Here is a 26,974-nt window from a genome sequence, read left to right as displayed (position 1 = left end):
GAGGGAGCCAGAGCCTAACCAGAAGAAGGGAATGCCATGACTCATGAAAGCCGAGTTAGCCAGCACACCTTTAAGGGTGGCAATATGGATCTTCAATAAGTCAAAATGTAAAGCTTTGAATTTGAGGAGATAAGATGTTATTCTTATATCTTACAGTCTGGAAAGAAGGTGTAGGTGCCTAAATAACAAAGGATTAACTTGACCTGATTTCAACGGTCGAAATGGAATGAAATGCATTTCAGACTCAGACAGATGAAGGACATTGAGGTCACTGACATTCAACCAAATGTTGTAACTGACTCACTGTAATAAAGTATTGGATAAGCTTGTTGCAAAACATGCCAATTCCCTTGGTTGTGTATGTAGCGGCCTCCCACAACCCATTGCCCTCAGTTAAATAAAAATGTCTGATTTCATTTGCTAGTGGAAACATTGGCACAGGTCATTAACCTGCAGATGAAAGGCATGGGAGATCAGCTATTATTTGAACGAGGTGGGGAGATGGCATCTGATGAGCATTAATTGAAAGAGATTGGCACATTTAGCTATGTATGATTATTATTTTGTATGTATCTGCAGGACAATGACAGTGATAGCATTTGTGTAGAGCATTTATAGTGGGTGCGGAACTCTCCCTGGGTTTATTCTAGACTGATTCTACACACAAGCACCATCTAGTGGTCAGTTAGATATTTATTGGTATCTTAGCTTGGTCGGTCTTAATAATAATAATAAATAATATGCCATTTAGCAGACGCTTTTATCCAAAGCGACTTACAGTCATGCGTGCATACATTTTTGTGTATGGGGTGGTCCCGGGGATCGAACCCACTACCTTGGCGTTACAAGCGCCGTGCTCTACCAGCTGAGCTACAGAGGACCACAGTCTTCATTATCCCCGAGACCTCAGAGCACAGCCCTTTTGTGTATAACAGTTCCCTGCCTATAGTATAATGTATTTTTGTATAATTGGAAATTATATATAGATATAGCCTTTCCTATTGATACATTTTAATTGTTAGGGACAAAAAACATTCTCTAAAATCAGGTATTTACTTTATTCGCTATCAATAGCTGTGTTACTTCATCAGTTCCTACAATGGTATGAATGGAATCAAGAATTCAACGACTCACTGATGTGAGAAGATAAGTCTTTATTGAATGAAACAAAAATAATAAAATGGAAAGAATCTCAATCCCGTATTTGGAAATAAATAATTTGCTTTCTCTCCAAACAAAATTTGTTTTTTAAAATGTATTTGTATTAGCTATGCAGCTAGCTAAAAAAAAGAATCCTCTGGTAATTAATTCATACACACCCTCAAATTCTAAATGCTTGAAAACATTTTTTTGGCACAGGATATATGGGTTGCAAAAGAAAGAGAAGAAACCATGAGTTGCTGAGAAACATATAGGGGTGCCAGGTCTAGTTCATATCATGTGGATGAATTTATTGTTAAGCCAGAGATGTAGGGGGGGGGGGGGGGGGTGTTATTTATATATACATTGGGGGAAAAAAGTATTTAGTCAGCCACCAATTGTGCAAGTTCTCCCACTTAAAAAGATGAGAGAGGCCTGTAATTTTCATCATAGGTACACGTCAACTATGACAGACAAATTGAGAAGAAGAAAAATCCAGAAAATCACATTGTAGGATTTTTTATGAATTTATTTGCAAATTATGGTGGAAAATAAGTCTTTGGTCACCTACGAACAAGCAAGATTTCTGGCTCTCACAGACATGTAACTTCTTCTTTAAGAGGCTCCTCTGTCCTCCACTCGTTACCTGTATTAATGGCACCTGTTTGAACTTGTTATCAGTATAAAACACACCTGTCCACAACCTCAAATAGTCACACTCCAAACTCCACTATGGCCAAGACCAAAGAGCTGTCAAAATTTTAGACCTGCACCAGGCTGGGAAGACTGAATCTGCATTAGGTAAGCAGCTTGGTTTGAAGAAATCAACTGTGGGAGCAATTATTAGGAAATGGAAGACATACAAGACCACTGATAATCTCCCTCGATCTGGGGCTCCACGCAAGATCTCACCCCGTGGGGTCAAAATGATCACAAGAACGGTGAGCAAAAATCCCAGAACCACACGGGGGGACCTAGTGAATGACCTGCAGAGAGCTGGGACCAAAGTGACAAAGCCTACCATCAGTAACACACTACGCCGCCAGGGACTCAAATCCTGCAGTGCCAGACGTGTCCCCCTGCTTAAGCCAGTACATGTCCAGGCCCGTCTGAAGTTTGCTAGAGTGCATTTGGATGATCCAGAAGAGGATTGGGAGAATGTCATATGGTCAGATGAAACCAAAATAGAACTTTTTGGTAAAAACTCAACTCGTCGTGTTTGGAGGACAAAGAATGCTGAGTTGCATCCAAAGAACACCATACCTACTGTGAAGCATGGGGGTGGAAACATCATGCTTTGGGGCTGTTTTTCTGCAAAGGGACCAGGATGACTGATCCGTGGAAAGGAAAGAATGAATGGGGCCATGTATCGTGAGATTTTGAGTGAAAACCTCCTTCCATCAGCAAGGGCATTGAAGATGAAACGTGGCTGGGTCTTTCAGCATGACAATGATCCCAAACACACCGCCCGGGCAACGAAGGAGTGGCTTCGTAAGAAGCATTTCAAGGTCCTGGAGTGGCCTAGCCAGTCTCCAGATCTCAACCCCATAGAAAATCTATGGAGGGAGTTGAAAGTCCGTGTTGCCCAGCGACAGCCCCAAAACATCACTGCTCTAGGAGATCTGCATGGAGGAATGGGCCAAAATACCAGCAACAGTGTGTGAAAACCTTGTGAAGACTAACAGAAAACGTTTGACCTGTGTCATTGCCAACAAAGGGTATATAACAAAGTATTGAGAAACTTTTGTTATTAACCAAATACTTATTTTCCACCATAATTTGCAAATAAATTCATAAAAAATCCTACAATGTGATTTTCTGGATTTTTTTTTCTAATTTTGTCTGTCATAGTTGACGTGTACCTATGATGAAAATTACAGGCCTCTCTCATCTTTTTAAGTGGGAGAACTTGCACAATTGGTGGCTGACTAAAAACTTTTTCCCCCACTGTAAATACAAACATGGTACCAAGTCATCTCACCAATTAAACATGACAATTTCCCTCATCCAACTCTCAGCCCATTTCGCAAGAAACTGTGCAAGATGGAGAAAAATAAGAGCATTCATCTTGTTAAATATACTAAAACACATACAACCAATAAACAAACGAAAAAGGTAAATCTGTTGCAGATGGTGATATCAGTAGCACTCACAAAGGGGATAGCCCTGGAGATCGGAGAGAGACCAAGGAAAGGGAAGGGGTTTCATCACCGCAGTGCACTCAGAGCAGAGAACAGGAGGTGGGAACACCTGATTCCCATCGAAATTGAACTAACCGTTGTGTGTTTTGCCAAATACTAGCTGTAGGTATCGCAAACTAGTTACAACAGTTGCCCCATCCTTTGGCTATGTAAGGAGCCCCGGATAGGGCGCTTTTCAAACGGATGATGGTGCTTTTCGAAAGGATGACAATTGTGACAGAAACAGAATGAAATACAATCACCAGTACGGATCTTGGAAAAATACATAATACTTTATGAACAATGTGCTTTGGTCACACACACAGGGCTTAACAAGCAAAATCCAACACAATAAGGTTATATTGTTGGTGGGTGGAGTGTTAACCAGAGAAATACAGGTAGTAGAAACTAAAATGAAGCTAAGAATCACTTATCACTGACTGTACAAAGGTTCTCTTTCCTGACCATTGACTGACTGGCTGGCTGGCTGTCTACTACTGAGTGTGTGGTTTCGGGGCATGTGTCTGATGGAGGTGGGCATACTCAAACAGAACCAAGAGGAGTGGATGAGGGAGGGTCAGGGTAGGGGAAAGATAGCAGTGGTTTGAAATGAACAGGACTGTTGCCGTTGTGGGCTAGGCAGAGAGAACCCAGCCAGGAGAGTAGGTTTGCTCTGAGCGACAAGTCCAGGTGGTATGTGGGCGTATGTGTGTGTGCGTATGGGACGGTGGAGGAGGGGCCTCTGGGTTGCAGTGGAGGGTGAAGGCTACCCCTTATCCTGGGACCAAGGAGGCGGGGGAGAGAGTTACATCTGGTCCTTGAAGGCGTCCAGATCGAAGGCAGTGTCCAGGAAATTCTTCAGCTCCACCAGGTGGGCCTTCTTGTTTCCTGTGGCTGGGGCAGCGGCAGGTGGGCGACCAGCATACCTGAACACACACGTGACGAATAGTTTAATAAGAGTTTAACTAAACACAGACAGACTCACACAGACTAAGGAGAGAAGACAAGAGCAGATGAAGGGTTTGTTTACCAGACTGGCTTGGCGCGTTCGATGGTGGTGCGCATGCGGGGCTTGACATAGTCATAGTAGCCCTGGTTCTTGTGCTCCTCCTGGCACCACACCAGGTCGGCATTGGGGTACTTCTTGAACTCAGCCTTCACTAGGTCGAAGGGAAAGGGAGACAGCTGCATACAGAGAGACAAGGACCACATCATGTCATGAGGAAGGTAGCTTGGATAGCCAAAGGGAGCAACAGACGGTTTAGGTCACCATATACACAGAGAACACGTCAAACACTTTAGGTCAAGCAAAAGTTCAATTCATTTCACCTTTCAACTGAGCATTTTTCTAGCACATACCTTTACGTATGTTGGAGCCCTGAGGTGTATGTGTTGAGTGTGTGTGAAGCTACCTGCTCCATGCGTGCAATGGCGACCATGTCTTCCATGCCGTGGGCCTTGCGTTCCTTGGTTAGCTCGTAGTACACCTTTCCTGTGCAGAAGACTATGCGTTTCACCCCGGCTGGGTTCTGGGTCACCGGGCCACTGTCTGGGATCAGGCGCTGGAATTCTGTGCCTGGAGCACAGCAGGGGAACACGGCGACACTCACTGACTGCCAGACATCCAAATGGCATACACACCAGCACTGTCCTTCACACACACCAACACTAACACGGCCACACAACAAACACGCACACAAGCACTCTTACCTGGCAACATCTCGTCAAAGCTGGACCTTGCCTCGGGGTGGCGCAGCAGGGATTTGGGGGTGAAAACGATGAGCTAGAAAAGAGGACAGATCAGAGGACAGTGAGCTAATAAGCAGCTTCAGGGTAAACCTGTTGTTGTTGACGGGGACTCACAGGCTTCCTGAAGGGCGCCAGAATCTGCCGCCTCAGCACGTGGAAGAAGTTGCCAGGGTTGGAGCAGTTGACCACAATCCAGTTGCAGTCATAGAGCTGGCGAATGGCAAAGTCATCTGTGATGCTCTGGTGGGGAGGAGGGCGAGAGGAAAGGGTAAGGACCAGTCACTGTTTCATCCACGTGCAGTCTACACTTCCACCTATACTTTGTGTTCTAACATTACGCAGCATGCCACTGAAGGTTTGGGTGTGTTTAAATTTGAATTTCAAATTCTGTTTATGGGACTTCTATATTCTACTCCCTCAGTCTTTGTCTTCATGTCTGACGAAGGTCTATGTGACCAATGTATACATTTGCGAGTACACACAGTGTGCGGGAGACAATTCGAACACCTGTTTCAGTTGCAAAATTGCCTTGAAGGGATACTGTAAGATTCTGATTTACCCAGTCAGATTAATTTGTGGATACCACTTTTATATCTCTGCGTGCAGTATGAAGGAAGTTAGACGTAGTTTCGTGAGCCAATGGTAACTAGCGTTAACGAAATAACTGGAAGTCTACAGGTACGGTAGCGTATTACCGGAACCTCACGGTATTCTATTAATAACATTACCCTAAAGGAAGCGTAGAATCGGTTTGGAAGAAAATGTCTAGCTATGTCAGGCATTAACGAGTACATGAAAGTGAGTGGTCTTTTGGATACAAGAGGCAGTGCAGAATTATTAGGAGAGCACCTACCGGGAGCACGTCAGGATCATCGTTGCACATCTGGAGGAACCTCTCTGGACGAGCAGAGGAGTGTTCTGGGCCCTGTGGAGAGAAGAGCAGGGAGATCAGAAGGGCTGCCACGGTCATTGTATAATCGTGTAACTAACTTTATTGTCAAGTAGATATACTTTACCCAAAAGCATGTAGTGTAAATGAATGATTATGAACAATTGACACTCCATCTCCTCCCTCCAATTGGCGCTCTGGAGGACTCACCATGCCCTCCATGCCATGGGGCAGCAGCAGGACGATGCCGTTCTGGCGGACCCACTTGGCCTGGCCGGGGCAGATGAACTGGTCGATGATGCACTGGGCTGTGTTGTGGAAGTCTCCGAACTGAGCCTCCCACAGCACCAGGGCATTGGGACTGGCCATGGCAAAGCCCAGCTCGAAACCTGACAGCACACACAGACAGGGAGAGAGGGAAAGAGACGGCAAATGAGAGAGAGTAAGAAGTTCATAAGTCTGGACTATGCACACTTGCCACTCTCCTGGTGGGTGTATCATTCAAACAGTATGCATGACGGCAGTTGTTATAGCCAATAGCAAGAGCTGCCCTCTCCCAATTGGCAGTCGCGTCACTGAAATTTGAATTGTTGGCCACTAGCTGCTGTGCATCTATGTTCATTGAAAATTACTGGTCGCTGATTATCTCACCAAGTGTGAGTCCCCAGTTAGTAGCGGGTGGAGATAGTAGTAAGAGGTTATTGGAATGAGCATTCCTGTGTATTCCAGTTTCTCTGATTGTAGTTTCACAGTAAATGGAGACATGTGAGTGAGTGTGTGAGAGAGAGACTGACCCAGCACACCGTATTCCGACAGGGAGCTGTTGCAGACGGTGTAGGGGGCCTGGTTGGGGTCCACATGGTTCATGGGGATGCAGACCCTCTTGTCCACATTCTGGTCGTGCAGCACATGGTGACGATGACTGGCAAGGACGGAAACACACCAACAGGGACAATAAGGGACGAGATCTGCATCCCAAATGGCACCCTATTCCCTTTATAGTGCACTTCTTTTGACCATGTATTTCTTCATATGTATTGCTCTGAGCTTTCCTCTATCATGCCTGACTCTGAATTGGCTCTAGAACTTCTCATCTAGTTTTTATTTTATTTTTATTTTTAGCTCTGGCAGACAAACAAAGCCCCTTAGAGTTTAAAAAAAGAACAGATCGATCCTTGGTTCTCTATAGAACTTTCAGATCTCATTATGATGAGAAATCAGGCCTGGGTCAAGGCTAGAAAAACGGACTTGGTAGCTGACTGGCAGCGCTTCAGTCAATTGAGAAATAGACGTTCATGCTCAATTAAGAAAGCTAAATCAAACTACTTTCTAAGTTCAATCTCAGACTCTTCTGGTGATCAGTTTAAATTTAGGAAAACAGTTAATGCACTGAAGCGTGGAAATTCTTCTCCTTCCCTGTCTAAGCAAGTTGTCAGACTCTGGCATCATTACTGAGAAAATGTTTAATAAAATGCTGATTTAAAACCATCACTTATCTCTGCATGCTTTTTATTTGAAACAAATGGTGGTTTAATTGACCCTGGTCAGTCAGTCGATTGCTCTTCCCTCTCACAGACTCCAGTTGGTTCAATGGAAGATCAGTCAACTTCAAGTGAATCTTTGTTTTCATTTAAACAACTTTCTGCTTGTAATGTGCTAGATGCCTTGCTTAAGATTGATGTTAAAAAAATAAAAAATAAAAAACCCTGGGGCTGATTTGCTTGAGTCACTAACCATGTTTCCATCCAGTTTTTATGTGAGTAAAGTCATACCGTATAAGAAATAATCACGACAGCTGTGATGGAAGCTGGACGTTCCAGTACAATTTTATAAATGCCAACAGATCATTTGTTCGTTCGACATGGTGGGATCCTTTTGTGTCTGTAAAATAAATTATGCGAGAAATGGCGGTACTCTGTGTCTCACAAAGACACGGCAGTTGGAACCAAAAAATCTCAAATTTGGACTCATCAGACCAAAGGACGACAGATTTTCACCGGTCTAATGTCAATTGTTTGTGTTTCTTGGCCCAAGCAAGTCTCTTCTTCTCATTGGTGTCCTTTAGTAGTGGTTTCTTTGCAGCAATTCGACCATGGCCTGATTCACGCAGTCTCCTCTGAGCAGTTGATGTTGAGATGTGTCTGTTACTTGAACTCTGTGAAGCATTTATTTGGGCTGCAATCTGAGGTGCAGTTAACTCTAATGAACTTATCATCTGCAGCAGCGGTAACTCTCTGGGTCTTCCTTTCCTGTGGTGGTCATCATGAGAGACAGTTTCATCATAGCACTTGATGGTTTTTGCGACTGCACTTGAAGAAACGTTCAAAGTTCTTGAAGTTTTCCGGATTGACTGACCTTCATGTCTTAAAGTAATGGACTGTCGTTTCTCTTTGCTTAATTGATCCGTTCTTGCCATAATATGGACTTGGTCTTTTACCAAATAGGGCTATCTTTTGTATACCACCCCTACCTTGTCACAACACAACTGATTGGCTCAAACGCATTAAGGAGGAAAGAAATTCCACAAATTAACTTTTAACAAGGCACACCTGTTAATTGAAATGCATTCCAGGTGACTACCTCATGAAGCTGGTTGAGAGAATGCCAAGAGTGTGTAAAGCTGTCATCAAGGCAAAGGGTGGCTACTTTGAAGAATCTCAAATATATAATATTTTGATTTGTTTAACACGTTTGGTTACCACATGATTCCATATGTGTTATTTCATAGTTGATGTCTTCTCTATTATTCTACAATGTACAAAATAGTAAAAATAAAGAAAATGATTAGGCGTGTCCAAACTTTTGACTGGTACTGTATGTACATAATTGGTTGTACCATTGGATTAGTCTATTTCTTCTGCATCCTGAGATACCAACCATTAGTCTGTGTGATTAACGGGAGCTGAGCTAGAGCGGTGAGACAAGGGTGGCTCTCGAAGATGCCGGGGCTTTTTACAAAAACGTATGTAGAGTCCGAATGGTTTGAGCAACAAACTATTAAAAGCTATCTATGAAAAGCTGAGACTCAAACTTTCACAAGCTTCACAAGAGTCGTTAGAAGGTAAGGGGTTCTTCTACATAGAAGATCAAAGGAAATCCAAGTACAAAGTGTAATAAGCGCCATCTCTGCTGCAACCTTGGTGTGGTAAAGGGTATGGATAGGAGGAAGCACTGTGCTGCCCTCTTTATTGACTTATCGAAGGCTTTCAATACTGTTGACCACTTTTTATTGATTCAAAGATTGTCTGTAATCGGTGTAGATCAGGCGTCATGTAATTGATTCGAAAATTACTAGGACAGGACACAATGTGTTTTTTCTGATGGTGTTAAGTCAGGTTTCCTTGATATTACGAAAGGTGTCCCACAGGGATCGATTGTAGGTCCTGTAATTTTACTGTCTATATAAACAATGTTGGTCTATCTGCAATTTATTTTTATACATACACCTGTATGCAGATGACACTGTTGTGATTGCTATTGCCCCCACGGTTGACCAGGCACTTTGAGCTTCAATCTGCCTTCATTGCTTTGCAGAAAGCCTTTGTTGAACTGCAATTGGTACTTAATGCAAGTAAAACCAAGTATACTGAACAAAAATATTAAAACGCAACATGGAAACATTTCAAAGATTTTACTGAGTTACAGTTCATAAGGAAATTAGTCAATAAAAAATAATAATGTGCATCTGTTGGTCACAGATACTGTACCTTTAAAAAAAGGTACGGGCGTGGATCAGAAAACCAGTCAGTGTCTGTTGTGACCACCATGTTTCGTGCAGCGCGACACATCTCTTTCGCATAGAGTTGATCAGGCAGTTGATTGTGGCCTGTGGAATGTTGTCCCACTCCTCTTCAATGGCTGTGCGAAGATGCTGGATTGGAGGGAACTGGAACACGCTGTCGTACACGTCGATCCATGATCATTGCCGTTTAATCAGCTTCTTGATATGCCACGCTTGTCAGAAGAATGAATTATCTTGGCAAAGGAGAAAGGCTCACTAACAGGGATGTAAACAAACTTGTGCACAAAATTTGAGAATAATAAGATTTTTGACATATTGGAACATTCCTGGAATATTTTATTTCAGCTCATGAAACCAACACTTTCCATGTTGCGTTTATATTTTTGTTATTCTCCAAATCGCAAAAATTTACGAAAAAATGTTGTTCCACTCTTCAATGGCTGTGCGAAGTTGCTGGATATTGGTGTGAACTGGAACACTCTGTTGTACACGTCGATCCAGAGCATCCCAAACATGCTCACTGGGTGACATGTCTGGTGAGTATGCAGGCCAGGGAAGAACTGGGACATTTTCAGCTCCAGGAATTGTGTACAGCTCCTTGTGACATGGGACAGTGCATTATCATGCTGAAACATGAGGTGATGGCGGCGGATGAACGACACGACAATGGGCCTCAGGATTTCGTCACGGTATCTCTGTGCACTGAAATGGCCATCCATAAAGGACCGGAGCCTTCTGGTTTTCTGTTCTACTTGATCATTAATTGCACTCACCTGGTGTCCCAGGTCTAAATCAGTCCCTGATTAGAGCGGAACAATTTAAAAAAGCAGTGGAACTGGCTTCGAGGTCCAGAGTTGAGTTTGCGGGGTCTATATGAATGCAGCTGCCACTGTATTAAAGCCATTGTACGCAGTTTGTCACAGGGCAGTACGCTTTATTACAGGCGATAGGTTCAGTACACATCACTGCATTCTGTATCAGAAAGTAGGCTGGCCACTTTCAAGTCTCATAGGTCAATGCAATGCACTCTTTTTGTTTATAAACTTCTGCCGTACCTTCCTTCATTGTTAACTTACAGATGTACGAGATACCAGACCCGGTCTCAGGGATGGTTAACTCTGGAGATCCCTTCGATCTCCATTGAGTTAGGTAAATCTGCTTTCAGGTTTTTTTGCACCTTACTTGTGGAATAATCTCCAAGGCTCTCTAAAGTTGGCTGAATTGGTGCCTCTAGGGCAGTTCAAAGAGCTGATTGAGGACATTTTTACTGAAGAGTGTGTTTTCTATGATTGTGTTTTGCTTTTCATGTATGGGATGTGAATAGTGTATATTGATGTGTATATAGGGCTCATCTGTGAAAGAGACCTTGGTCTCAGCATGACTCCCCGTACAAGGTAAAAAAAAAAATTGTAGTGCACTATAAAGGGCTGTTTGACACAACCAAAGATTACACACAAAAGTGGTAACCATTGTTTTGTCTGAGATCGAGAGACTCTTTCCCCCCTTCTCTCCCTCTCCTCACCTGAAGGTGCCTCTCTCCACATCCTGGCCGCTGAGGCGAACGTGGATGCCCTCTTTGAGCAGCGAGCCAAAGGCCATATACTCCCCCAGGGCCCAGTCCACTGTGCGGTTTTTGATCATCTCCCCTCGGGCCTTCAGGATACGGCTCAGACCTGCGGAGGAGCAGCAAACCAGACGCTCGTCACCAGGTAACGGGGCAGTCTTTTTGTAATCAGTTCTCACCTAATACTGCTCTAATCTTAATGTGTGTACATTTTACTGTGTGCACAGATAACAAAGGTGCCATCAAATGTGTGTTTAAAGTAATTGAAAAGACATGTGTTCACTCTTTTGGCCCTCCCTACCTCAAGAGATACATGATATCATATTAAGTTATATTTATGTTACGGTTAAGAAAGTTTCCTACCACCATGGATGGTGAAGTCTTCGACTGGCACTGAGGAGGCCACTTGTCCGATGTGGATCAGCTCCTCATCAGTCAGGCCGGTTGTCGGGCAGGTCAAGCTCTTGGGCTGGCCATCCAGGTTGAAAAAACCTGCACACAAACAGGCCCATTATTCACAACCTACAACACACACTGCAGGGTCCGACATTAACGATGGGCCCCTGGCCCGGGACCAGTAAAAACAAGTGTCGGGCCAGTATCTTCTCAGCGCATTTTTGTGTTCCACTTCAACATTTACCTGCTCTGTCACAGTATACCATTGAAGACTACACACAGAAAAGTTATGCTATTTGTACATTTGCGCAATATGATTTTACTGAGTTACAGTTCATAAGGAAATATGAACAGATACGCATCAGTTGGTGACAGATACCTTAAAAAAAAAGAAAAGTAGGGCTGTGGATCAGAAAACCAGTCCGTGTCTGGTGTGACCACCACTTGCCTCATGCAGCGTGACCCATCTACTTCGCATAGAGTTGATCAGGCTGTTGATTGTGGCCAGTGGAATGTTGTTCCACTCTTCAATGGCTGTGCGAAGTTGCTGGATATTGGTGTGAACTGGAACACTCTGTTGTACACGTCGATCCAGAACATCCCAAACATGCTCACTGGGTGACATGTCTGGTGAGTATGCAGGCCAGGGAAGAACTGGGACATTTTCAGCTCCAGGAATTGTGTACAGCTCCTTGTGACATGGGACAGTGCATTATCATGCTGAAACATGAGGTGATGGCGGTGGATGAACGACACGACAATGGGCCTCAGGATTTCGTCACGGTATCTCTGTGCACTGAAATGGCCATCCATAAAATGCAATTGTGTTCGTTGTCCGTAGCTTATGCCTACCCATACCATAACCCCACCGCCACCATGGGGCACTCTGTTCACAACGTTGACATCAGTAAACCGCTCACCCACACGACACCATACAATGTCAACAAGTCATACGAAGTCAAACAGTTACGGCAAGAGTGGAACAGGCTCCAAGTCTCACCAGAGAGATTATAATGGAAAACAGCAAAAAGCACACAAATTGAGGTACCAAGTCAGTACAGAACACTAATTTACAAGTACTTACACACTGAAATCTAGGAACAGAAAGAGTGTTGAACTTAGCATGAGAATGCTTTTATTTGCCGTGCATGCAACATGACATTGAACACTATCACTGAAGAGTGTATCAAACAAAAGAAACCCAGTGTAATAACTAGGCCCCCAATGCAACATGTACAGTCTACAGCTCCTTTCCAAATTAGTTCAATTGACTGTGCATTTGGAGAAAAGCAGAGGGGACTACGAGTACATTTTAGTTATTTTAGAACATTTGCACAAGCCTACCCCACCAGAAATAAGTCAGGGAAAACTGAGGCAAAAAAAAGCTTTGAGGACTTTTTCCCAAAAATGTGGCTTTGTGTCAAAAATCCATCACGATCAGGGAAGAGAGTTTGAAAATCAGTTATTCAGAACCTGCAGAACTGTACGGGAATAGCCAATTCCAGAACCTCTCCATATCATCCACAGGGGAATCTGGTGGAGAGCTTTAACCGTACACGATTGTCAATGTTGCGCACACCAGATGAAGAGAAAAAAGGACAACTGGGGTGATTATCTAAACAAGGTCATTCATGAATATAATTGTACCACCAGTGATGCTACTGGGTTCTCACCTTATTTCCTGCTATTCGGAAGGGCTCCACTGCTACCTGTTGAACTTCTCTTTGGGTTACAGATAAAGGAACAGGAGAAATCATACCAGGATTTAAAAAATTAAAAAAAGATAATGTAAGTCGCTCTGGATAAGAGCGTCTGCTAAATGACTAAAATGTAAATGTAATTATGCTAAGAAGTGGCAGCAACAAATGGCAGAAGCCTATGACGTTGCCATAAGAAACATGGAGAAATCAACAGCAAAGTGAAAAGCCTACTACGATCGGAAGAAAATGAGTTCGGTTCTGGCCTCAGAGGATCGTGTACTGGTGAGGAACATGTCGGAACGTGGGGGACCAGGAAAGCTCCCACTGGGAGGACCAAATACACGTGGTATGAGGTCAAACCCGAGAGGGGTACAGGCAGTGCCCGGGTTTTGCATCGCAATATGCTCGTCATGTAACTCCCTACCATTTGAGGAACGAGTTCAAGCACCGAGTAGAGGTCTGTGGAGAAGGGAACCACCCCTGCAAAAGCAGCAAAATGCTGAGTATGAGGGCGCTGATGAGGATTCTTATCCAGTATTCATCAACAGGCCACGTAGGGATGAAGAGAGTAGACAGAGTAGCACACAGCTGCACCATCGAGAGCATCCTGACCGGTTGCATCACTGCCTGGTATGGCAACTGCTCGGCCTCCGACCGCAAGGCACTACAGAGGGTAGTGCGTACGGCCCAGTACATCACTTGGACCAAGCTTCCTGCCATCCAGGACCTCTATACCAGGCGGTATCAGAGGAAGGCCCTAAAAATTGTCAAAGACTCCAGCCAACCTAGTCATAGACTGTTCTCTCTGCTACCGAACAGCAAGCGGTACCGGAGCACCAAGTCTGGGTCCAAACGACTTCTTAACAAATCAAATCAAATGTTATTTGTCACATACACGTGTTTAGCAGATGTTATTGCGGGTGTAGCAAAATGCTTGTGCTTCTAGCTGACAGTGCAGTAATATCTAACAATTCCACAACATATACCCAATACACACAAATCTAGTAAGGAATGTAATTTAAGAATATATACATATATGGACAAGCAATGACAGAGCGGCATGGACTAAGATACAGTAGAATATTATAGAATAGAATACAGTATATACATATGAGATGAGTAGTACAAGAGATGTAAACATTATTAAAGTGACTAGTGTTCCATTTCTTAAAGTAGCCAGTGATTTCAATAGGCAGCAGCAGCCTCTAATGTGCTAGTGATGGCTATGTTTTTCATTCTCTCCGTCCCAGCTTTGATGCACCTGTACTGACCGCGCCTTCTGGATGATAGCGGGGTGAACAGCTTCTACCCCCAAGCCATAAGACTCCTGAACAGCTAATCATAGCTAGCCTGACTATTTGCATTGTCCCTCCACCCCACCCCCTATTTTACACTGTTGCTACTCTGTTTATTATCTAAGCAGTCACTTTAACTCTACCCACATGTACAGTTGTGGTCAAAAGTTTGGAGAATGACACAAATATACATTTTCACAAAGTCTGCTGCCTCTGTTTTTATGATGGCAATTTGCATATACTCCAGAATGTTATGAAGAGTGATCCGATGAATTGCAATTAATTGCAAAGTCCCTCTTTGCCATGAAAATGAACTTAATCCCCAAAGAAAACATCAGGGACAGACTGATATTCTGCAAAAGATACAGGGGTTGGACTGCTGAGGACTGGGGTAAAGTCATTTTCTCTGATGAATCCCCTTTCCGATTGTTTGGGGCATCTGGAAAAAAAGCTTGTCCGGAGAAGACAAGGTGAGCGCTACCATCAGTCCTGTGTCATGCCAACAGTAAAACATCCTGAGACCATTCATGTGTGGGGATGCTTCTCAGCCAAGGGAGTGGGCTCACTCACAATTTTGCCTAAGAACACAGCCATGAATAAAGAATGGTACCAGCACATCCTCTGAGAGAAACTTCTCCCAACCATCCAAGAACAGTTTGGTGACGAGCAATGCCTTTTCAGCATGATGGAGCTCCAATAGTGATAACTAAGTGGCTCAGGGAACAAAACATCTACATTTTGGGTCCATGGCCAGGATACTCCCCAGACCTTAATCCCATTGAGAACTTGTGGTCGATCCTCAAGAGGCAGGTGGACAAACAAAAACCCACAAATTCTGACAAACTCCAAGCGTTGATTATGCAAGAATGGGTTGCCATCAGTCAGGATGTGGCCCAGAAGTTAATTGACAGCATGCCAGGGCGGATTGCAAAGGTCTTGAAAAAGAAGGGTCAGCACTAGAAATATTGACTCTTTGCATTAACTTAATGCAATTGTCAATTAAAGCCTTTGACACTTATGGAATGCTTGTAATTATACTTCAGTATACCATAGTAACATCTGACAAAAATATCTAAAAACACTGAAGCAGCAAACTTTGTGAAGACCAATACTTGTGTCATTCTCAAAACTTTTGACCACGACTGTACATTTACCTCAATTACCTCGACTAACCTGTGCCCCCGCACATTGACTCTGTACAGGTACGCCCTGTACAGTGAGGGAAAAAAGTATTTGATCCCCTGCTGATTTTGTAAGTTTGCCCACTGACAAAGAAATGATACGTCTATAATTTTAATGGTAGGTTTATTTGAACAGTGAGAGACAGAATAACAACAAAAAAATCCAGAAAAACGCATGTCAAAAATGTTATAAATTGATTTGCATTTTAATGAGGGAAATAAGTATTTGACCCCCTCTCAATCAGAAAGATTTCTGGCTCCCAGGTGTCTTTTATACAGGTAACGAGCTGAGATTAGGAGCACACTCTTAAAAGGAGTGCTCCTAATCTCAGCTTGTTACCTGTATAAAAGACACCTGTCCACAGAAGCAATCAATCAATCAGATTCCAAACTCTCCACCATGGCCAAGACCAAAGAGCTCTCCAAGGATGTCAGGGACAAGATTGTAGACCTACACAAGGCTGGAATGTGCTACAAGACCATTACCAAGCAGCTTGGTGAGAAGGTGACAACAGTTGGTGCGATTATTCGCAAATGGAAGAAACACAAAAGAACTGTCAATCTCCCTCGGCCTGGGGCTCCATGCAAGATCTCACCTTGTGGAGTTGCTATGATCACGAGAACGGTGAGGAATCAGCCCAGAACTACACGGGATGATCTTGTCAATGATTTCAAGGCAGCTGGGACCATAGTCACCAAGAAAACAATTGGTAACACACTACGCCGTGAAGGACTGAAATCCTGCAGCGCCCGCAAGGTCCCCCTGCTCAAGAAAGCACATATACAGGCCCGTCTGATGTTTGCCAATGAACATCTGAACGATTCAGAGGAGAACTGGGTGAAAGTTCAGATCGAGCTCTTTGGCATCAACTCAACTCGCCGTGTTTGGAGGAGGAGGAATGCTGCCTATGACCCCAAGAACACCATCCCCATCGTCAAACATGGAGGTGGAAACATTATGCTTTGGGGATGTTTTTCTGCTAAGGGGACAGGACAACTTCACTGCATCAAAGGGACGATGGACGGGACCATGTACCGTCAAATCTTGGGTGAGAACCTCCTTCCCTCAGCCAGGGCATTGAAAATGGGTTGTGGATGGGGTATTCCAGCATGACAATGACCCAAAACACACGGCCAAGGCAACAAAGGAGTGGCTCAAGAAGAAGCACATTAAGGTCCTGGAGTGGCCTAGCCAGTCTCCAGACCTTAATCCCTCGAAACAGCCTCGAAACCTTAATGACTTGGAGAAGATCTGCAAAGAGGAGTGGGACAAAAATCCCTCCTGAGATGGGTGCAAACCTGGTGGCCAACTACAAGAAACGTCTGACCTCTGATTGCCAACAAGGGTTTTGCCACCAAGTACTAAGTCATGTTTTGCAGAGGGGTCAAATACTTATTTCCCTCATTAAAATGCAAATCAATTTATAACATTTTTGACATGCGTTTTTCTGGATTATTTTGTTGTTATTCTGTCTCTCACTTTTCAAATAAACCTACCATTAAAATTATAGACTGATAATGTCTTTGTCAGTGGGCAAACGCAGGGGATCAAATACTTTTTCCCCTACTGTTATCTATTTTTTCCTTGACACTTATTTTTCTTAAAACTGCATTGGTTAAGGGCTTGTAAGTAAGCATTTAACCGTATGGTCTACACCTGTTGTATTCAGCGCATGTGGCAAATAAAATTAGATTTGATTTAGTGAGGAACAGGGTCAGACTGATAGAAACTTCGCTGTGAAGGACTGCCAGCCTGTCCTCAGGGAGACCTCAGAGAGGACAGGGGTAAATATGGAAACAGCTGAGGGCTCAGAGACTCAATCATCCCATGATGAAGTGGTCACTGATTCATTGGGGTCACCCATGACCAAACCGAATCTGCAGGGATTGTTTTTATTTTCTGCAGCGATTTCTGCTGAAAGCTATTTTTTTGCCTCTAGAGTACTAACATTAGTACTAAATTTATTTATTTAACCCCTTATTCTTTGGCACTAAACAGTCTCCATATATACTTCCATTAATTTTTTCAACTAGTACCAGGGGACCTTCAGACGAGTCTTGAGGCCTGTGGGCATCCTAGAGCAAAACACAGGGGTAATATTAGGGTGTAGCCTGTTTGCCCACTGACAAAGACATGATCAGTCTATAATTTTAATGGTAGGTTTATTTGAACAGTGAGAGACAGAATAACAACAAAATAATCCAGAAAAACGCATGTCAAAAATGTTATAAATTGATTTGCATTTTAATGAGGAAAATAAGTATTTGACCCCTCTGCTATCACAGAGGTCAGACGTTTCTTGTAGTTGGCCACCAGGTTTGCACACATCTCAGGAGGGATTTTGTCCCACTCCTCTTTGCAGATCTTCTCCAAGTCATTAAGGTTTCGAGGCTGACGTTTGGCAACTCGAACCTTCAGCTCCCTCCAGAGATTTTCTATGGGATTAAGGTCTGGAGACTGGCTAGGCCACTCCAGCACCTTAATGTGCTTCTTCTTGAGCCACTCCTTTGTTGCCTTGGCCGTGTGTTTTGGGTCATTGTCATGCTGGAATACCCATCCACGACCCATTTTCAATGCCCTGGCTGAGGGAAGGAGGTTCTCACCCAAGATTTGACGGTACATGGCCCCGTCCATCGTCCCTTTGATGCGGTGAAGTTGTCCTGTCCCCTTAGCAGAATAACACCCCCAAAGCATAATGTTTCCACCTCCATGTTTGACGGTGGGGATAGTGTTCTTGGGGTCATAGGCAGCATTCCTCCTCCTCCAAACACAGCGAGTTGAGTTGATGCCAAAGAGCTCGATTTTGGTCTCATCTGACCACAACACTTTCACCCAGTTCTCCTCTGAATCATTCAGATGTTCATTGGCAAACTTCAGACGGGCCTGTATATGTGCTTTCTTAAGCAGGGGGACCTTGCGGGCGCTGCAGGATTTCAGTCCTTCACGGCATAGTGTGTTACCAATTGTTTTCTTGGTGACTATGATCACAGCTGCCTTGAGATCATTGACAAGATCCTCCCGTGTAGTTCTGGGCTGATTCCTCACCGTTCTCATGATCATTGCAACTCCACGAGGTGAGATCTTGCATGGAGCCCCAGGCCGAGGGAGATTGACAGTTCTTTTGTGTTTCTTCCATTTGCGAATAATCGCACCAACTGTTGTCACCTTCTCACTAAGCTGCTTGGCGATGGTCTTGTTGCTCATTCCAGCCTTGTGTAGGTTTACAATCTTGTCCCTGACATCCTTGGAGAGCTCTTTGGTCTTGGCCGTGGTGGAGAGTTTGGAATCTGATTGATTGATTGCTTCTGTGGACAGGTGTCTTTTATACAGGTAACAAGCTGAGATTAGGAGCACTCCCTTTAAGAGTGTGCTCCTAATCTCAGCTCGTTACCTGTATAAAAGACACCTGGGAGCCAGAAATCTTTCTGATTGAGAGGGGGTCAAATACTTATTTCCCTCATTAAAATGCAAATCAATTCATCATTTTTGACATGCGTTTTTCTGGATTTTGTTGTTGTTATTCTGTCTCTCACTGTTCAAATAAACCTACCATAAAAATTATAGACTGATAATTTCTTTGTCAGTGGGCAAACGTACAAAATCAGCAGGGGATCAAATACTTTTTTCCACTCACTGTATGTTTTTTTATTTTTTATTATGCTAATTAGATTTCCGCGGGGGAGCGGACATCGACTCTAGGGGGGTTAACCTCAGACCTAATTTTCGGTGTTCATCCAAAAACCCTACAAAAATCCCATTAATTTCCCCAAAGGCTTTGACCAACAAGCCATGGCTAACTAATTTCCGTGTTTTAGGACTATAAGCTGGCGAGCTCTATTTTGTAATTGTAGAGCAATCGTTGTAAAAAATGTCCACCCGGGCCATCACATTTTTTTGACATGGCATGTTGTAGTCTGCTTTTAGATATGCCATCAAGGCATTGAAGCAGACATCCTCAACCATTGACAATGGCTGCATATCAACTACAATCATTTCTGTAACCAGCGCTGTGATTTTCTCACTTCTTTTCTGTGAAGCTGTCTAATGTCTGTTGTTGTGGGGGCCTGTGCTTCTGCCAGCAACGGTTTGAGTCTCATGGTGCGTCCCTTTCAGATGGTTAAGCATCGCACCTGTACTACCATTACTGTACCTCAATTCCACCAAGCAAATTTGTATTGCAAAGTATTGCCATACATGACTTTGCTGCTGTTGCTTGATTTTCCCTGCCATTATTTCAACCGTTAACGACGATGACGTGTGGAGTGCTATATCAGTTTTTCGGTTAAGGATTTTTTATTTAACGATCTCAATTTAGTTTAAACCTTCACACCCCTAGTATGTGTCTGAGCAGTTAGCACACTCACCAGGCCAGGGAGAGTCCAGCCAGTGCTTGATGTGGAGGATCTTCTCATCCTTGGAGCGAACATGTGCCTCCTCACAGATCTTATCATACTTGGCTATCTCCTCCTGTAGAGAGAGAGAGAGAGAGAGAGAGAGAGGGAGATGGGAATGGGGGCAGACGTGGAGATAGAATAGTCTTATGGTGACCTATGTAGTAGTGTGTGTGTGTGTGTGTGTGTGCTGTGAGTGATCGGGCCAGAGCGGTCAAGCCCTGACCTCGTATTCCTGTCTCGTGACGGCGCCCTCTGCGATTAGTTTCTCGCCATACTTCTGCATCACTCCCTTCTGCTTCTTGATCTGCTTGTACATCAGGGGCTGGGTAAACATGGGCTCATCCATCTCATTGTGGCCCAATCGCCGGTAGCACACCTGCCAACACACAAACATTATTGCTGCTGCTTGATACACACAAAACCGCACACACACTGATACTGATGGCTGCTGTAGACATGTGTCATAAGGCGGGGGTTACACTGGTACTCCTGCATATGTGAGTAAGAAGACTGATTTTCCTATTTATTTCCCCTAACCTCTATGTGTAATGTGTGTGTACTGTGTGTGTGACATGAGTAACGTGCAATGTATGTATTATGTTTAGTGTGTAATGTTTAATTTGTATACAGCATTACTGTGTGTCAAAGACAATTTTCCTCTTGGGGACATTAAAGTTCATCCAATCCTATTACCAGAGTGAGTTGAACTTAACTATATTTTCCAGGTAGTGGGGAACTCTTACTCACCAGGTCCACCACCACGTCCTTGTGGAAGGTGGCTCTCCACTCGGCCGCCACGTTGCACACGTACACCACGGCCTCAGGGTCGTCAGCGTTGACGTGGAAGATGGGAGCATTGACCACCCTGGCCACGTCAGTGGGGTACGGAGAGGACCGTGCCATACGAGGGTCAGTGGTGAAGCCAATCTGGGGGTAGACGGGGGTGATAGGGTTAGCATGCCATCCATCCACACCACTATGGGTTTCCTAGAATGGCTGAAACCCACGTGGAACAAAGTCTATTTGTATCTTCTCCAGACCAGGTGTGGTCTGTGGTTCGCTTGGTGTGAGTGTGTGTCCGCACCTGGTTGTTGACGACCACATGCACCGTGCCGTGGGTGGAGTAGGAGGGCAGGTCGCTGAGATGGAAGGTCTCGTACACGACGCCCTGGCCGGCGAAGGCAGCGTCACCGTGCATCAGGATAGACATCACCTGGAACACAAACATTCCAACTTCAAATGCACACCATTTACAACCCATTCTTTAAGGTAGTAACGCATTAGATAAAGTCGGATTGGTGAAATTGATATGGTGGAAAACATAGTTTCATATCAGTGTATGTGAAGGGCAGAAAAAAGGTGCATTTCTTTTTTTCTTTTTGTTGCTGATGAAACCCGGGATCGAACCTAAAGGGTGCATTTTTTACAGGACAAAAAAGGACAATGATCTTTACAACGACCGCCCCAACACTGAGAAAAGAAATATGCCGCTATTCAAACTGTGTTCAAAATCAGCAGTGTCAGTCAGTGGGTTGGTACCTTGTGTCCCTCGGTGTCTCCACAGTAGAACTGCTCGGCCTTGGTCTTGCCCTGCACCACAGGGTCCACGGCCTCTAGGTGGGAGGGGTTAGCCATGAGGGACAGGGTGATGTTGCGGTCAGTCACGCGGTTGATCCTCCTGTGGTACATACCCAGGTGGTACTTCACGTCTCCAGAGCCCTGAAACAACAACAGTCAGAAACACACTGGAAGCAGTTGTATTGGATTGATTACAGAGTCGAGAATTGCCGTGCAGTGGTTGGGCTAGATGGGACTCGCCTCATCAGCAGCCTCCAGCTTGGAGTCAAACTGGCAGAAGATCTGCTCCAGCTCCTTGCGGATGACATTGGCCAGCACATTCAGACGACCCCTAGAAGACGAGGAGCACTTGTCAGAGAAGGCAGACAGTGAAACCATTTTGCAGAAACTCAAGCATTCCCTCCCGTGTTCCTGTTGTTACCCACCTGTGTGGCATGCCCATAACAATGTTCTCCACACCCTTCTCGCTGGACTTGTCGATGATGGTTTTGAGGGCGGGGATCAGAGACTCGCAGCCCTCCAGGCCGAAGCGCTTCTCTGACGACCACTTCCTCTGGAGAAACTCCTCGAACCTGCGGTACACAGCGTACGACGTCAGCACATAGCCATATCCCTTTGGAGAGAAGGACTCCAGAAATCTCCTATGATATTAGTGTGTAGGATTGGTACAATGTAGAGTAGCACGGTATATCGAAACTTCTGTATTTTAAGATGGTCATACCATGGATCATTTAGCTATTTCATTTTGAATTTTAGGACCCCTTTAGGTATCCCAAACAAATAAAATATGTTAAAATGATTTGATAATATTCTGCATTTGACCTTTAATACTATTAAGGGATAATGCCCTCGAAGTCACTGTTTGGAGGATACATTGGCACGGGTGTTATGCCCAAGACTAAGTCGAGGTCCGGCAAACCGTGCCAATATATCCTCCAAACACTGGCTTCGAGGGCATTGTCACTTTTATACAACGGGATACAGTGAGCGTCAAGGTTGCTTCCATCCTTAAAATGTCAAAGAAAAGGTCAAGCAGCAGACATTGGAGACAACAAAGCTACAGACCGGGCGACTCTCTACTGACCGGGATGACCGACAACTCATTCGAATGTCACTCAACATTTGTAGGATGACATCAAGTGACCAACAAAAAGAATGGCAAACGGCAGCTGGGGTGAAGTGCACGGCGAGGATGGTTCGAAACAGGCTCCTAGGGGCAGGGCTGAAGTCGTGCAAAGCTATAAAAAATCCCAGCCAGGCTGAGGTTTGCAAAAAACCATAAGGATTGGACCGTAGAGGACTGGAGTAAGGTCATCTTCTCTGATGAGTCCAATTTTCAGCTTTGTCCAACACCTGGTTGTCTAATGGTTAGACGGAAACCTGGAGAGGTTTACAAGACACAGTGTCTCGCACTCACTGTGACATTTGTTGGAGGATCGGTGATGATCTGGGGGTGCTTCAGCAAGGTTAGAATCGGGCAGATTTGTCTTTGTGAAGGACGCATGAATCAAGCCACGTACAAGGTTGTCCTGGAAGAAAACGTGCTTCCTTTTGCTCTGACATTGTTCCCCAGCTCGGAGGATTGGTTTTTCCAGCAGGACAACGCGCCATGCCACACAGCCAGGTCAATCAAGGTGTGGATGGAGGACCACCAGATCAAGACCCTGTCATGGCCAGCCCAATCTCCAGACCTGAACCCCATTGAAAACTTCTGGAATGTGATCAAGAGGAAGATGGATGGTCACAAGCCATCAAACAAAGCCGAGCTGCTTGAATTTTTGCGCCAGGAGTGGCATAAAGTCACCCAACATCAATGTGAAAGACTGGTGGAGAGCATGCCAAGACGCATGAAAGCTGTGATTGAAAATCAGGGTTATTCCACCAAATATTGATTTCTGAACTCTTCCTAAGTTAAAACATTACTATTGTGTTGTTTAAAAATGAACACTGCATCTTTTTTGTTATTTTGACCAGTTGTCATTTTCTGAAAATAAATGCTCTAAATTACAATATTTTTATTTGGAATTTGGGAGAAATGTTGTCAGTAGTTTATAGAATAAAACAAAAATGTTATTTTTACCCAAACACATACCTATAAATAGTAAAACAAGAGAAACTGATAATTTTGCAGTGGTCTCTTAATTTTTTCCGCAGCTGTATATCCAAAAGTTTTAATGATGCCAGCTGATTCATGATTTCGACTGGCTGAGAAACGCTGCCTGCCCATCTGTCTCGTCCCAACTCCCGACACGTTCATTACTATGGAATATTGAAACAATGTTGCAAATTTCAGAGAGACAGACAGCAAGATTTATACAAATCTACACGGTTGAAAACTAAATGTTAGTCTAAAAGAAATGTGAGATAATGTCTAGATGCTTTTTATAGTGGAGATCAAGTTCATAAAGTGCCTGGCTGGGCTGATGAGAGTGGATTGCGCAGTCAGATGGACCAGAGTAAATAGGTATTTTAAAGTCATAGATTTAGCCGGTGGTAACTTGTGGAACAGACACCGGCAGGATTGTGGTTTTAACCAATCAGCATTCAGGATCAGACCCACCTGTTGTATAATAGCCCATAGAAACACATTGAATAACACATTCATAAATGGCTAAAATGTAGCAAAAAATAAATCATAAGGAATAAGGCTTTGAAGTGTCTGTCCTATATCTAGGAGATATACGAAAGCTCAGGAAATATTGTAGTTTTTTTGTACACCTATTTAACCCCTTATTTTTGTTGGCACAAAACGGTCTCCATACTTCCATTCATTTGTATGGGTTACCTTCAGACGAGTCCCGTGACACGACACGTGGGGGTCATAGAGCAAAACGGAGAACACCATCGTGTTTGTGAGAGTCACCTTTCCATAGAGTGTTTTTTTGGGGGGGCCAAACCGTGAGTAGAACGATTTTTGGGATGTCTCACGGTCTGACAAACACCGATGTAGGTTGGCCACCTTCTACCGCAGATGCGGAATGCATCCATAGGTGGATGCGGTGGATTGAGACACAGCCCATGCAAAACAAAACAGATATATCTCTAGCTTAAACTGACAGATTTTGATGAGGATTTAAAAAATATGTTACTTAGATTGACGCACGGGTGTGTCAATAGATTCTTAAGGATTAACATCTAAGTCCTTAGATCACAATTAAATAATTAAGACTCAGGTTTGGTGAAGTTATTCATGGCACTCTATACCCCCTATGCATGTTGTGCCGTTTTTACAGCCCGGTACTGGGTTACCTTCAGACGACTCTCCTGAAAGTTGTGTGCATCGTAGAGCAAAACAACCGACACCTTCGTGAGTCTCCCCTTTCGATATTGGTGACATATTAGTTTGTATCTCGAACGGTTCGGGTTCTAGAGATTATTTTCTTGTCCGGATCCTCATGTGTGAAAAAAGACTGCTTTCACAAGCCCCATGTTACGGAATAGGAACAAGCTTTATATCGGCAGAAAGAGGGGATTGAGCTGCAGCCACTACAAGAAACAGTAAGTCTCTAGCATAAACAAAATGACGTCACTGTGTGATGCTAGGGAGCATCAAATCGACTTTGAGGGGGTTGAACATTCAGGTGTATATGGTCATTTTTAGATACAAATGGTGAAGTTGATAACTTAATAATGAGGACAGCAATGACTTTTGCAAGGCGCACTGCATGGCCAACACAAGAGAAGAGAAGATCACTCTGTAAAAACTTCCATACCATTCGATTTTGAGATGGGGGTGAAACCCAAAGTTGTGCTATATATTAATTGTCTATGCCATAGCTAATTTGTAAACTGTAAATATTAATACATTACTAGCTCAAACACTTAATCTGCTAAAATGACACGATTAGTAGGTCGGTGATTTTGGAGTGGGTGGACAAAAAACATAGGCTACATTGCTGCCCCCCCCGTCCCCCTAATCTGAGGGGGGTGGTAGATGCCTAGTCTCCCTTAAGGCTCAGATCAGTTGCCTACATAGTACATACACATAGACATAAACTCAGCAACAAAAAAAAATCTACTGGCCCGGACATGGTGTAGTTTTTAAATGCATTGGGGTCTTGCAGGGCCTATAGGTTTGAATGCTTCCCGCTATATTCAGCTATTAACCTTTTGATGTGTAAATTCCGGGTGGATCAAGTCATGTAAACAACAAAGTGAGATAGTTTGTGTGGATGATTAGATTGAATGGTGTGTGCGTGTAATCAGCTATATTGTGTGCAGAGACCACGGCATGAGTGAGGAGAGGTTGTAGATATAATGGGTTATTGTAAACTATGGCGCTAGACAGGATTATCTAGGTTTATGCTTTAGCATCATCTACGGGCCAAATGTGACGTGGGTGGCCCAGTTTTCGATTTCCTTCCAAAACATGGTTACATTTGTATAAATAGAAGTATTATTGACTACAAACCCCCCCTAAAGTGATTTCCCACCAAATCTGGCAACCTTGTTCAGCTTTCGCGCTATGGCTAGGCTAGGCAGTAGGCTTGTATTTGAGGTGATAATCTGTGAGGTGATTTGTCAAACTGTAAACGACTTGTCAACTCATGTGCTCTGGCTAATGTATACACTAACAAGCCCATTGAAGATGTGTAATATGCTGAAAAGTGGCCAAACTAAGTTGATCTTATTCGGGCAATGGGCGCAGCCATCTTTGACTGATTATTTGCATTTTATAGTGAATGGCATTCTGGGATTAGGGAGTTTTCGCTTGTCAAACAAACAAACAAACAAACAAACATGGCTGCCATCATAAAGAATTTAGCCGCTGTTAGCTTAGCTGACACACAACATTACATTTCTCCCTTGTGCTCACCAGAGATGTGGTAGATTGTAAACAATTCTAGCTGTTAGGTCGCTCCCTTATGGGTTTTTTTTGTCAGCGCAATCTGTTAGACTGGTTTATGGATTGAGTTTGGCTGTGGATGTATTCCGTATGATGCTTGGATGATGTTCACATTTATCTTCTACAATAAAAGGTGAAATTGAGTAATAAAGGTGTAAAGACCATTCATTTCCACCATTACAAAACATTGTTTAGATGCTTTTCAGACAACAATGCTGTTTAGACGCGTTTGTTGCATCATACGTTCTGTTGCGACCATTCCAATCACATATTTGCGATGGTACGCTGCAGGGACCACTCATCCATGACCACAAATATG

At 43.9% G+C, this 26,974-nt stretch overlaps 1 protein-coding gene across 4 annotated transcripts in view; it reads right to left on the bottom strand.

The window, feature by feature from the left end:
- Positions 1 to 1,654: 1,654 nt before the first annotated feature.
- LOC311145158 (2-oxoglutarate dehydrogenase complex component E1) overlaps positions 1,655 to 26,974 on the bottom strand; it is a 73,980-nt gene continuing 48,660 nt past the window's right edge. For 3 of the 4 annotated variants that reach the window (XM_084181357.1, XM_084181356.1, XM_084181358.1), the window contains 17 exons: positions 22,235 to 22,381; positions 22,050 to 22,140; positions 21,771 to 21,950; positions 21,316 to 21,444; positions 20,979 to 21,158; positions 20,455 to 20,607; positions 20,202 to 20,304; positions 11,628 to 11,756; positions 11,223 to 11,373; positions 6,753 to 6,880; positions 6,169 to 6,347; positions 5,923 to 5,994; positions 5,184 to 5,309; positions 5,031 to 5,103; positions 4,733 to 4,896; positions 4,351 to 4,505; positions 1,655 to 4,246 (listed from right to left, as the gene is read on the bottom strand). In XM_084181357.1, coding sequence (XP_084037483.1) covers positions 4,126 to 4,246; positions 4,351 to 4,505; positions 4,733 to 4,896; positions 5,031 to 5,103; positions 5,184 to 5,309; positions 5,923 to 5,994; positions 6,169 to 6,347; positions 6,753 to 6,880; positions 11,223 to 11,373; positions 11,628 to 11,756; positions 20,202 to 20,304; positions 20,455 to 20,607; positions 20,979 to 21,158; positions 21,316 to 21,444; positions 21,771 to 21,950; positions 22,050 to 22,140; positions 22,235 to 22,381 — 2,281 coding nt within the window. In that variant the 3' untranslated portion in view covers positions 1,655 to 4,125. Of the gene's footprint in view, positions 4,247 to 4,350; positions 4,506 to 4,732; positions 4,897 to 5,030; positions 5,104 to 5,183; positions 5,310 to 5,922; positions 5,995 to 6,168; positions 6,348 to 6,752; positions 6,881 to 11,222; positions 11,374 to 11,627; positions 11,757 to 20,201; positions 20,305 to 20,454; positions 20,608 to 20,978; positions 21,159 to 21,315; positions 21,445 to 21,770; positions 21,951 to 22,049; positions 22,141 to 22,234; positions 22,382 to 26,974 lie in introns of those variants that run through there. The other variant, XM_084181359.1, reaches the window with a different exon arrangement.

The sequence above is a fragment of the Coregonus lavaretus genome, assembly GCF_964263955.1.
Source record: "Coregonus lavaretus genome assembly, chromosome: 17".
Classification (NCBI taxonomy): Eukaryota; Metazoa; Chordata; class Actinopteri; order Salmoniformes; family Salmonidae; genus Coregonus; species Coregonus lavaretus.
This window is presented reverse-complemented; position numbering and strand designations above follow the sequence as displayed.